Source organism: Pithys albifrons, chromosome 1, assembly GCF_047495875.1.
Source record: "Pithys albifrons albifrons isolate INPA30051 chromosome 1, PitAlb_v1, whole genome shotgun sequence".
Taxonomy (NCBI): domain Eukaryota; kingdom Metazoa; phylum Chordata; class Aves; order Passeriformes; family Thamnophilidae; genus Pithys; species Pithys albifrons.
This window is the reverse complement of record NC_092458.1, coordinates 20,732,996-20,746,745: the sequence shown is the minus strand read 5'-3', so window position 1 is coordinate 20,746,745 and position 13,750 is coordinate 20,732,996. Positions and strand designations below refer to the sequence as shown.

Sequence of the window (13,750 nt, the reverse complement as noted above, 5' to 3'; positions counted from 1 at the left end):
CTTTCACTTGTTACTGATACATAAAGATTGCAATTCCTATGGAGTCAACAGGGTAGGGCAACAGTCATAAAGAAAGAGTAAAAAGGATGTAAGGACTTGCATTTTACAATCAGCCTGAGTAAGAAGACTCTTCTTTCCCACCTCCTCCCATTTACATTATGTACTGTCCACAATACATCCCCCACAAGAATCCTTGAAACATCTCCACCTTATTACAATATTGGTCTTTCTTAGTTGGGACTTGAATCATCTCCTCTTTTTCTGTCTACTTGCTTCTCTCTAAGCAGGAAGACATGTCCAAGAAGGAAGCCTAAATACATTCAGAAGAACATATAAAGAAATACTACCCATGTAGTGGTGGCACAGAAGCCCACAGCTTCTGACAGTTCTGTGAAAAGTGTCATGGAGAGATGCCAAAGGCAGTGAATTCTACATAGAGCAGTGCTTCCACAGCAAAAAGGTGCTGACCACCTCCTGCTCAGCAAAGAGAAATCCACCAAATGACAACACATTCTTCCTGCCACACGTCAATGGCAGACTATCATCAGCACTGTCAACTGCAGTCTTTCTGGCCATGAAACAAGAGAAATCTCACTGTTATAGCTGCATGTTTTCAAAGGGACTAATACGAGATACTGATCAACAGCACTGCCTAACTGCAATACTTTCACATTAATCACAGCTTCTGAAAGCCTTTTCTGTTTCACACAGCCACGTGAAAGGAAAATTACATTAATTAAGTCTTGGACACCATTTAGTTTTTTTAAGATTTCACCTAAAAATAAATTTATGTAGAAAATGTGTTGCAGCCCTTTGTTGCACTACTGGTATCCCTATCTGGTGAATGTGACTGTCAGCTCTCAGGGGAGGTAGCTGTGTAATTCTGCTCACTTGGCACTCAGAGATGAGAACTGATGTAACTGTTATTAAATCAAAGCTGTTTTGGGTATATCAGAGAATCCCACAATATGCTGACTTGGAAGGGACCCACAAGGATCATGGAGTCCAACTCCTAGGCCTGCACAGGAACACCCACATAAGTTATACCATGTATCCAAGAATATCATTCAAACATTGCTTGAACTCTGGCAAGCTTGGTGCTGTGACCACTTCCCTGGGGAACCTATTCCAGTGTCCAACCAACGTCTGGGTATCTTTTCCTAATATCCAACCTAAACCTTCCCTGACACAACTTCAGGCCATTTCCTCATGTCTTGTCACTGGTTACCATAGAGAAAAGATCAGTTCCTGCTCCTCCTCTTCCCCTCACAAGGAAGTTGTAACTGCAATGACATCTTCCCTCAGTTTCCTCTTCCCAGGCTGAACAAACCAAGTGCTCTCAGCTGCTTCTCAATACAACTTCCCGTCAAGACCCTTCACCATCTTTGTTGCCCTCTTTTGGACACTCTCTAAGAGCTCAATATCTTTCTTATATTGTGGCACTCAAAACTGCACACAATATTCCAGGTAAGGCCACCCCAGTGCAGAGCAGAGTGGGACAATCCCCTCCCTTGACTTGCTTGTGATGCTGTGTCTGATGCCCCCCAGGACACGGTTGGCCCTCCTGGCTGCCAGGGAACTGCTGAATCATATTCAACTTGCCATTGATCAGGACTCCCAGGGACCTTTCCATGGCACTGCTTTCCAACCTCTAATTCCCCAGTCTGTACATACATCCAGGGTTGCCCCATCCCAACTGCAGAATCCGGCACTTCCCCTTGTTGAACTTTATATGGTTGGTGATTGCCCATCCTCTAATTTGTTGAAGTCTCTCTGCAGGCCCTCCCTGCCTTTGAGGGAGTCAACAGCTCCTCCCAGTTTTGTATCATCTGCAAACTTGCTTAGCATCCTTTCCAGTCCTGTCTCCAAGTCACTTATGCAGATGTTGAAGAGCACAGGGCCTAAGACGGAGCCCTGTGGAACCCAGTAGTGACAGGCCACCAGTATGATGTTACTCCATTCACTGTTACTCTCTGTGCTCAACCTGTGAGCCAACCGTTTACTAAGTAAAATGAATTAACATAAAAATTTATATTGGATCATTAATTAAGCAAAGCCATTTTCTGAAGTTTAGTTTGCCATTTGGGAACACAGAGATTTCAATGGCTTGCTAATGAAAAGAACCCTATGTTCTCCCTGCTGTGTATCATTAGATTACCAACATGATTTTTTTCCCTGTTTGATGTGTGAAGTAACTGAAAACCAATTTCTTCTGTGATTAAATATTTTTTTATCATAAATTAAAGGCTCTGAAAATCTTTGATATTGTTCTACAGCTTTACTCTATACAGAATATATGGTCTTAGAAGAGCTAAGCGTATAATTTTTAAAGAATTCCACAAATTTAGGTGAACTTCAGTCTTAAGCAGCAAGAAACAAATATTCATGGTGAAAAGATAATTAATCCCTATTTGAGCAAAAAGTACAAGCTTAATAAATCATGTTTCCTTTCCTTCAAGCTGTTATAGAGATGCTCTGAATTGTAGCCGGCTAAGCACCTGTGTCTTGAATTGGTTTTTTGTTGTTTCAGTTTTACAAATGCTTTCGTCAGCTTTTCCACTGCCAACCTTCTTCCTCCACTGATGGAGAGCCCGCCTGCCACTCCAAGGTAACTTTTATCCAGCTGAATCATAGGGTGGATGGTGGAAACATGTGCAATAATGAACCACATCCAGAAAGAGACGGTAAAATTGCTTCTCTCCTGCAACCAGAGCCAAGCCTGAAGCCAATTTCAAAAGCTGTATCACCAACATCTTAGGAAAATTGGCTCTGATGGAAAGTAAAACCCTTAACCAAAGTGTGTTTAATTTCACTGCCACATTACCAAGCTTACTATAAAAGTAATAAGGGAAGTTGCCATTTTGTGGGACTGGAAAACTGTCAAGAATAAAAATTGTGACTCATAATTTCCTTAATAACAGTAAAGATACCCACATAAGTGCAAGCTACGGTTCCATGATGACAAAATTTTAAGCACTATCACTGACTTTCCTGTAAATTAATTAATGGATTACTTACAAGTGGTACAGTTCTAGTTTTTAGTGACCTCTGGTTCAATGTCCCTCAGAATCAATCTAAAAGGCATGCTGGGCTATCTAGTTAGCTCCTTACCTTTCCTGCCTTGTTCCATCCAGTCAGTGTCTTGGGATTTCAAATTAGGTTGCTCATAAATTACCATAACTTCTGACAGTCCATTCACATTTTCACTCATGCTGGACAATGATATTTGGCAGGAAGAAAGGCAGTGACTTGAAAGGCTAGTTCCTGACTGGTAACAAGTTAACTCCTAGCACATTCTTGTGTTGAAGTTTATGGTCAACAAGCTGAAAGATGTACTATGACATAGAAATTACCACATACAGACATGTCTGTGTGCTAAAGGCTTAACTGTCCTGGTGGAAATAGGAACATTCCTGATACTTCCAGACCTCATGCACGTCAAATGCTCAAACCCTGCTCTGAGGAAAAAATGGTGGTCAGTGTCAAATTGTTTCTTCTTTAACACCTCTCACACCAATGACCACCAGCCAAGGAGACCAACAACATGGTACAGCCAGGACTCCAGTCCAAACCAGCTGTGAGTGAGATGCCAGGGCATGCAGGGTTGTACATTCAAATCTACAGGAACCAAGGAGATAGGTCCCTCCACTTAAATGCCACAGCCCCCAGATTCTCCCTCCGAATGATCTGCTCGTGCTGTTTTGAACTATATTAAAAAAAGATGGGGTGGAAAAGATAAAAAAGAAGTTTAAAAGGTTCTTTTTGGAAAGGGAGCTGTCTTTGTATGAATATAGTCCTCTCTAAAGATAGGGAAAAAATGGGTTCATTTCTGTCTTGTGCCTTGGAGGATGTGAACCACTTTCCACATGGGACAGTCCTCATACTGTAGAGCCATTACTGCAAACTCAGTTTACAAAAAACACCAATTGAGCATCTTTAAAAGAATAGCAGAAGTTTATATATAACACATTTACATCAGTCTATGTACTGGGCTATATCTATATATAATTCTCTTTTCATTTTAATGCTATGTCTAGCTTGTTTTTCTGAATTCCCTAAAACAGAGCTGACAACAGAGCTCCCTGGACTATAGGTCTCACATTCCGTGCCGTATTTTTCTGTACCACTCTTTAACTCAGTTTCTCTCTTAGCTTGATTTTAACAATATCAGAGTGATTTACTGACATCTGTATTCAGCAAATATAAGTGTGCCAAGCTCTCTGTATTTTCATCTACCTCACAATTCATTTTTTCCCATCTTTCCTTCTCTCCTCCAGTCTCCTTCAGTGATCTTATGAATTTTTTAAATTGCCAATAGCTTTCTGACACTTAAATAATCCCCAAATACTTTTTTTTTAGATTATGTTTGAACTTTTATGTTTTGGATGCAGTCACAAAGATAAAAAAAGACGTATATGTCTCACTGCTTACTGACTTAATCTTGGTTCTGTTAACCCATTTTCCTTGCCCATCTATTCTGAGAAGCCCTATGTTGCTTCCCATTTATTATCTTTACACATCTCTTTCTGTACTATTGCTTCCTAGGTTTCTTTTCTGTGGCTGAATTTCTTGGCATTTTCTCCCATACCTATTAACCTGTAGTGTACAAGTGTGCCTTTTTTATTTCCTTTCCCTGTATTACCCACAGAGTACATGTCTATATACTTACTCCTCTTGTCCGTGTATTTTTCACATCAGTGCTCAATTCAACATCATCTGCAAGTTTGTTTCATATCTCAACACTCCAGGATTATCAGTGTGAATGAAAATGGCATTGTTTGATACCCTGTACATTTCCATTTCCACTTCAATATCTGTCTTTGCTAATAGTCCTTATGTTAATTTTCAGTCAATGTACAATTACTACGTATGAAACAGCACAGACTGGCTTACACATGACCTAAGGAGCTACTAACAATCAAGATGAGACAGTCATTGTTTCAACACCATACTGGTCCACCATTCTGGACAGAATTAATCTTACTGAGATATTGATGCCCATCTCTGACCTTGCTGGTCTAAAATATTCTTTACAGACAATGCAGGAGATCCGTATTTCTAGGGCAGAACTCAGACTCATTTTAGATGTCTCCTTTAGGATGGAAGGAATTGTTCATTTACAGGAAACTTTGTGACTACACAGAGACTGAAAATAAGAGTCTGGCACTTGGCTATCAAGAAACTTCTCCTCTATTTTCCTATGTAAATAGCTTTTGCAGCTCTGTGAAAAAGTAACATAATTGGCTTTTCCAGGAGCACCATGAGAACAAATGAAAACGAGATGTGTCCAAATGTGCCACTGGTGCAGTTACCCACACCGAGATAGGTATCACAGGCTGACTTGCTGTCAGCAGAAAAAAGTGGACACTTTTAGGAAGCACTGCATGTCTAATGGATCATACAAGCCATTCTCCAGAAGTTCCTGTTGGCCATAGGGAAGGCCTGAGTGACAGGATGGATACCTGCACTCTCAAAATGGGATGAAAATTTCACAATTTGAGGGTAATATGAATATCACAGCTATATTTAAGAGGTGCCTACTTCTTTCCCTAATATGTCTGAGAGTGACTAATACAAAGACCTGCACTGGAAACAGCTAAAGCTAGATGGAATGAGTTCTGCTCGCTGACTGACCCAGCCATGGATCATAAACATAGGGCAATTTTATATGCAAGGATTAAGCAGAGAGGAGATCAGTTTTTTGCATTCATAAGTATTAAGGTACAGGAATGGGAGTAAAAGCAAAGAATTACAAGGTACTTAGGGAAGGCCAGTAGACATGCACAGCTTAAGAAAATGTAAAACCTGAAAAGGAAAGCCTATAGGCTACCCATGGCATACAAACATGAAAAAACTTGTTAGATTTCAAATATCCAACCCTTATTTCACAGTAAGGAAAAAGTCAGGGTATATGGCCTGATTTTAGCTTTGACAAACATGACTGGTGCTACCATGCATTCAAAATTACAACTGAAGATACTTCTGCATAGGCCACTCTAATCTAATTCTAGTACCCTTGCTGGATTTTCCGAAGTCCCAGCTGGATTACAACTGCAAAAATGGAAAAAGGAAAATAATTCTGCTTGTGTGGAGAAAAAAAAATTGTATTACAGTAGAACATTCAAGAGTGTGTATTACAGTAGAACATTCAGGGGTGTGCTTTGTGAATGTTTTATAGTTGAATGTCAATGTTCTTGAAAACCCCTCTGGGATAAAAGAAAACCAAGGGATTGTGACCACATAATACTCTTTGAAAAGTACTGTAAAATATGTTATTCCTAAGAAACTATTTGGTTGTCAGAGAAATAGTCAAACGACAATGTTGTTATAACTGTACAATATTATATGCTAAAACAATATTATGTATCTCAAAATATTATATATTAGCATTGCAAAAGCCTTAGAAAAGTGTGTTACTTTTTTTCCTATTTGGCAGATATGTATGGTGTTAGGAAGTGTTAGGTATAGTTTAAACTCAGTCCAATTCACACAAAATAAACTGAATTTTAAAAATGTGTACTGAGAACCTTTAAACCAGAATGAAATGACGATTAAATTCCTTGCATAGGTAATTTATACAAATGAACATATACTATGGAATCTAATCAAAAGCAGAAAATGTTTTTCAGTTTGTTCTTGGCAATTTAAATAAGTCTAAAGGTTTTGATTTTCCAACATGAATCTTGTACAGTACAATTAGGCTTTGTGGTTAGCATAGCAATTTAAAAAAGAATATTCTGTAGTTTACAAATAAATAAAATACAGTTTAATGCACCTGAATCAACAGATGCTGTATGAAAGCATTTGGAATAATAAGTGTAATTAAAACATTCAGGAAGAATGCAGAATCATTTTAACAAAATGTAAAAGATGATGAAAACATTTAAATACACATAATCTGATATTCTAATGTGTCTCATTTCACACATCCCACAAATTTAGTTACAGAAAAAATTTAGCTAATCACAGTAGTAAGTTTGTGTTTGATAATCTGTGCACTTGAAAGCAGTACAAATAAACATAAAGCATTTAGAATGTATAGTTTTCCATATGTTACTCTACTTCTATAGTCTGTCTTGACTGGATTGCAGGTACCACATGAAGATATGTTACTCCTTGAAACTGGGCCAAATGTACTTCAGATACTCTTTGAAACACATAGTAAAAGTAGTTCTGTCTTTTTAAAATACTGTGTTTCTAAAAAAGGGTTCCTTTACGTCTGTTTAGTTCATTAACTATGTGACAAATACTAAACACAAGAAAACCAAATTATTTATTGAAGAATTGCCACCAAATGGCCCTGTGCCTGAACTTAATAAATTGTGCAAGAATTGTTATTTTTGATGTACAGATATTTGCATTACATAGTAGACCCAGAAAATTACATACTTATCACTTAATGGTGAATGCAAAAAGCTGGACATGAATCACAATAATATATTCTGCAATATGAGCATAGCCTGGAAAATGCTGACCAATGATATAATATAGTTTTAACTGTATTATTCAATTTTGGGTGATTCATTAGAATACTAAAGATTTTTTATGTGATTTAAGAGGAGAGGTTGCTCTTTTATGTTTGTATTTTGGGAAGTAGGATACACTCTAGTAAAAGCATGGTAAAATTTGAGTAAGAATAATTTAAAGCTTATGTATTGAAGATATTATTTACTTGAACAACACTGAGCTGGAATGAGTAAGCACTATTCTGTTCCTTTACCAACTGCTGGCAAAACAGCTGAGTGAGTAAAAGCAATAAAGGCGACTCATAATACAGCTATTTTTTCTTTCAGTTCATGCAAGTGTATTTTTTTCTAAGCAAAGCTGGAGATCAACTGCATAATTCTATTCAACAAACTCTCTGAAGCCATTTTAAATTTAAGTTCTTAGTCATACAACAACCTGCTAATGTTACACTGTAATGATAGCCTTGCTTGTACCATTGTCTTGATGCATGCCAATGAAGACTGAAATAATGTTATCAACTATTAATGACATGTAACTTAAAACTGCAATGTCAACTGTAAAGTCTCAAACAACACTTCCTTTCCCCTGACAATCAAGTAATCTGGGCTTAGTTATTTTGTGTTCAGTGGCTTGTATATTACGATAAAAGCTGTAACACATAACAAAGACAACCACCTACACAGACAACCTAAAATGTAAAAATCTACACAGTCCATGTTTTGATTTGGTAGTAAAAATAAAAAAGCCAAACAAAAAACAAAAGCCAAAAGCCAACCCTGCAGTCACAGCTTTCAGCTAACTTTTACAAACCTAAAAGTTGCTGCTCTATAACAGTATATGAATGTGAATTTCAAGTAAAGTCACCTCTAAAGAGGTAAATGAGCAAAGTGTATTGATGGGCTATGGTAAGTAGGAATTCATAGTAAATCCGGTTAGTAAACAGTGGACAGGAATAAAATGTTCATAGAAAAGCCTTTTTATAATCTAGACATTATTAAAAAGCCCCCAAACATTCTGAATTCGAATGTAACATTCTATCCAATGAACACAGAATGCTGCTCTTGAGAAACTCAAAGAAGCAGTTTTAGTCTTGGTCTTCAGATGACAAAAATTTAAGGTCAGAATAGGTTATTTACATTGGCTAACAAAAAGTGTACAGGAACAGACTTTTCTTACAGCAGAATGGTAACAACAGAGAGGACCAATTTATCATCCTCAATTAAAAACTGAGTTTTGATATGTGCAGGAAGAGGGAAGGAAGAGTGAGTTCATATTTCACTTCATATTAATAGGAAGCGAAAAAGTAACTTATTTCTGCTGCCAAAAGGTAGGGCAAATCCTTCTCACAGTGATGTTTTCTTAACTGTCAATTTAGTATTTGCCAGTGGAATACAAATCCAAGATTTGAGCGTTGGATGCTCACATCTCTCCTGAGAAAAATGGCATAGATCCAAGTTCAAGATGAGATGTAAACATATTAGTACTCATTTAGCAAACCCATTTTTCAGCCAAACGTGAACCAACAGCTTTAACTGTGAAAATCCACCATGGTAATGGCTTAATGCTAATGCAAGATGATGAGAATACTGTGAAGAAATTTGTTTAAAAGCACGAATGAAGTAGCTGCAAAAATGATGCAAAAATATGCAAGAATGGGCTTTCAAAGCTTTTATAAGAATTAGAAAAGGAAGACAAAGAGTAAATAATTTATATTGAGGAGGGATATTAGCTAAGCCATGACATGCCACATAAAGCAAAGTTACAAGCCAGCATAAGTCCACACTGGTGTCTCAGGAAACAAACTAAAAAAGACTCCCAGATTAAAATTAAAACATTTGGTTTACCCTGTTGGAACTTTACCCACACAAAAAATAAAAACCAACCCATGCCATAACCAGCCCTGCTCTGTGCCATACTTCTCTCCCCATCTCCTCCTGTCCTCTCTACCTCTGGGACATGCACTGTGCTTCCCTCACCCCAATGACCAGCTACCACAATGCTATTGCCTCTCCTCAGTAACGTGCTGGTGCAGAGCTGATGTGGTAGGGCTTTGGGGAGTCAGGAGATTCCAGGCAAAACTTATGCCAATACAGAGCATCCCATATCACACAAGAAATAAAAAAAAACCCCATTCTTTTCCCTAGCTCCAATGTGGTGAAGAAAACAGGGAAAAAGTCCTAGCTCTTCTCTCTCTCTCATTCCTCTAAAGTCAAAGCATGTTAGAGACAACCTCTTCCCCACAGATAACCCACTGAACCCTTTTCCAAGAGACTTAATAATATTATGACTTAAGTATTATAATACAGTTATTCAAGAAATCACAAAATATTCCCCTGGCATCAGTAATTGCTGAAGAATGCTGACTCATTGCTACAGAAGAACACCATGAAGACACATTCCACCAAACATCCTCCCTTTAGGAAAATTTAGTTTCTTACAAATAGTGCTAAGTGGCAGAAATAGATACAATTGTCAGGTGAAAAATGTAATTACTGAAGAAACAGTGTAAGACCATGCTAAAACATTCCTGACATTCCCAAAAGGAGACAGTCTGATGTTTCCATGTTCTGGTTTATACATTTCTCCACTGTTGTAAACTTGGCCTACTGGAGGATAAAAATCTTGAAACAAAAGTGCCTCAATTGAATCAGAACCATTTTTTAACCTTTCCCATGCTATAAATTGGTTGGATTCAGAAATGCATATCTCTGAAAATTCATACCCTCTATTAAACAACAGCCTATTTTCCTTCATTCAGCTGTTTTAAGTGCAATGGTATTTATTAGTGTGGCCATTTAATAAATGGTTTTCCCTTCTTGAAATTAAAAAACTCATATTTTACAATGGCCATCACTTACCCAATCTTTCCATTAATTCCATAAGAAATAATTTTATAGATTTTAGAAGAATCATGTAGAAGCTCAATATTCAGTGCACTCGGTTGTATCTGCCAGCATCAGTTCCAACTGGATTATTTGCTGCATATATCTGACCTGAAGACCAACATGACTTTTCAGATTTCTGCCAAGATACATTATATTTTCTATGCTTTATCTTGCCCTTTATGTCCACCCTTGACAATGCACAGTTGCTGTTTCTGTGCCATCTCTGACTTTAGATTATGTTACATGTGCATTTCATAGACATCAATTCAATAAGGTTACCAAAATAGGAAGCCTCTCCCTAATAAAATATTTAAAATGCATCTATCAGAACAATAGCTAGTTATCAAATTAGATGGATATGACTCCCAGTAAGCTTGTCTTACTGCCTTGTTTTTTAAAAGCCAGTAACAGCATTACCAAAAAGCACTGCTCCCTAGAAACAAACAATATAAGTAAAACTCCCACTAGAGGAGAAGGCAAATTTGCATCTGCACACCCAAGAGCATATTTATCTGTACAGCTTTTGTTGTTAATGCTTTTGATTGGTAAATAGTTAATATTTTCAAAGCTTCCTCTGCTTAAAGTATATTTTCTTGTCACTAACATTTAGAGCTGGGATTGAAGATTACTATTCTATTCTTACAGTGAAATTAACTTCATTTCTTCAAAGGTTTTGAAGTGGTTTTTATGTATGGTAGAAGTACAGATTGACATCCCAATGATCCTCTTCACTATTCTTACGATCAGCAGCTGTTAACCTATTTTTATCAACAAATTCATTGCTCCAAGAAACACGTTTGCAAAATGTGAATGCAGCTGGTGAGATCATTCCATATGAGCAGTACTCTCCCTATGAATTTTTACAAGCAGGTTCCAAAAAATATCTCGCTTCAAGAAGTAGTCAGCTGACAAGTCCACCCTCCCAAAACACACAAGGCCTCCTTTTCTTTCCACTCATGTTCCAGGTAAGCACAACCCACTCAGCTCATAGATAGGCATCTCCCAGATACCTTTATGTTATCCCTCTGAGAGCTTCAGCATCCTCTAAGGCTTTTCGTATGCTCCATGATATCCTAGGATGCATACAGAACCCAAGATAAATGCTCAAAACTGGTTTTACCTTACCAGATGCAATCTCAGGTGTTTAAGCTTTCAGATCCAGACTGAATGAGTAAAAAGAATATTTTCTGACTTCATCAAATACTTAGTCCGATATCATAATGTCAGTGAGGAAAGGATGGAGTTTCTAAAGTGGAAGACGGTATTTGAAGCTTTGCTGCCCTCCATGTCTCTAGAAGCATGAACAAACATGACTCTGACTCAGCCTTGCTACTCTACTAGAATACTTTAAGCATTCATGACCAGGATCTGCTGTGTATCGGGTAAGTTGTTCTGCTGTGTGAATTGTGGGCACAGTGCCAAATCATCCCCCAAGAAATGCTTAGGAAGGACCAAAAAATACAGTGAAACTCTATTGCTTCAAGTGAAGAAGAGAAGTTCTCAGACTGTGCACTGGAAGTCATGCCATGATGGCACGAGTAATCTCAGTACTTGGCCTGTGTAGGGAATCCAGCTTGGCCTGCCATTGATTTAATCCTCTATGATCTCCCATCCACTTTCACTTGTGCATCTCTACTCTATGATCCCAACAAAGAACTTCAGAACTGAGTAGGTCCTCAACAGAAAAATCAATATGGAAGAATACAGATTTCTTACAGATATATGTATGCTTTATGGTATGCATACTATGGATGTGAAGGGCAAGAAAGCAGAACATCAGTTCACTCAACTATTTTCTAGTTCTCATACTGTGTGTTTTTGCTAGACGTTGTTTCCGTAGAGAGCACCAAGAACAAAGAGTATATGTGGTAAGGACTTTATCCTCATTGCAATGTATACATTTTAGTTTTTTTTTAATCTAACATATTTACTGGGACCATCTTCAATACACCTACCAATAAACCCTGAAGAAGGAGGGTTGGGCTGTATCTTCTCCTTAGTGTTCTCCTGAATGATGTCCCAGAGCTGCCATATAAACTTTGGATGGAGGATGTAAAACGGCTGGGTTGGATTCTTCCTGCGATGCTGTACATAGGGAGTGAACAGATTGTAGTCTGGCTTCTTATACCACTGGGAGGAAAAAAGCAAGATGTTTTTTAATCTAATAGTATCAAATGTGTTTTGAACACTGCATATACAATAACATAAAATGGCTTCATTTGGATTCTGCAGAACAGAAGAAAAAGTAGCAAAGCAACGTCCACGGGCGGATGCTTCTGCTAGAAAACCATTCCTCACTCTGGGCTATTTTCTGTTTGCTTTCTTCATACAGACAATCCCAATAAGTAATTGACTGCTATGGGATATGCCAACCCCACCTTCTCCTCACAGATCCACACTGCAGAAAGGGTTCAAAGAGACTTGACATGAGATCTGGGCCTGGGGGTGAATCTTCCTCTGAAAGTCTCCCTGTCCCTGATGGAGGCAGCAGCAGCACTTGACGCAGGCTGATGGCAGCCTGCGTAGGAGGCAGGCAGCCTCTGGCATCTGTTGCTAAGGGAGTTCAGCAGATGAAGGCTTACTTTCTGCTTTGCAGCCTGCTCAACTCCAAACTCCCTGTGCCAAAAGCCATCAGATCAACTTGTCTATTGGAGCTGCAGCAACAGCCAAAACAGAGACTCCCCCAGTGACAAACAGATGGACATCTGCTGCTCTTAGTGAGGGGGGGACAGCAGGGCACAGATGGCTGTGGGACAGTGGACATAAAGGGGAGACTGGTAAGGAGGAGGCCTGAGAAAAGGGGAAGAGATTTTCACAAGGATGTTTTGTTTGGGAAGGCAGAAGGGAAGGTGGGGAAAAATGGATACAATTTTTCACCTTTCCTGATAAAACCTCCTTCTGAAATCTAGCAATGTTCATTAATTGCAAGCTCCTTGGCAAGCACACAGAAACTCAGTTATGTGAAAATAGCAATGTCACCCATCTATTCTACCATGTCAGAACAGTCCATTCTAGTACAAGTGCTACTAAAATGTTCTTAATCAATAAACCAGTTTTGACCAATTCATGCAGAAATAGCATTCTCCACTCAGATAAAGACAGACTCTGGGGTTCATTGTGAAAAGTGAGAACCAGGAGACTACAGTAGTAAATACATTAATTTTCTCCAGTGCTTTCAACTGATTAGCAAAAAAGGTCTAAGTGCACATCTTACCACATTCAGATTTGCGGAGTAGGGAGCAGGATCCCAGGCAACTAAGACAACATCTTTATACAAGGAACTGTCGACAAAGTGATGGTTTGGATTGGTGAGAATCTGCAAAGAATTGTACAGCATTAAAAGAATGTGGGATCCAGAAAAGCGACAAAATCCTTCTCTAAAATAAACAGTCCTACCC

The 13,750-nt window shown here is 38.4% G+C and overlaps 2 protein-coding genes across 2 annotated transcripts in view; one reads left to right on the top strand and one right to left on the bottom strand.

The window, feature by feature from the left end:
* Positions 1 to 2,758, top strand: part of LOC139681999 (pinopsin-like) — a 72,304-nt gene extending 69,546 nt beyond the window's left edge. The window contains 1 exon segment of the mRNA XM_071575928.1: positions 2,531 to 2,758. Coding sequence (XP_071432029.1) covers positions 2,531 to 2,758 — 228 coding nt within the window.
* ST6GAL2 (ST6 beta-galactoside alpha-2,6-sialyltransferase 2) overlaps positions 1 to 13,750 on the bottom strand; it is a 53,053-nt gene that overhangs the window by 5,682 nt on the left and 33,621 nt on the right. Inside the window, exons 4-5 of the mRNA XM_071575795.1 lie at positions 13,567 to 13,668; positions 12,308 to 12,482 (exon numbers count right to left, since the gene is read on the bottom strand). Coding sequence (XP_071431896.1) covers positions 12,308 to 12,482; positions 13,567 to 13,668 — 277 coding nt within the window. The remainder of the gene's footprint in view (positions 1 to 12,307; positions 12,483 to 13,566; positions 13,669 to 13,750) is intronic.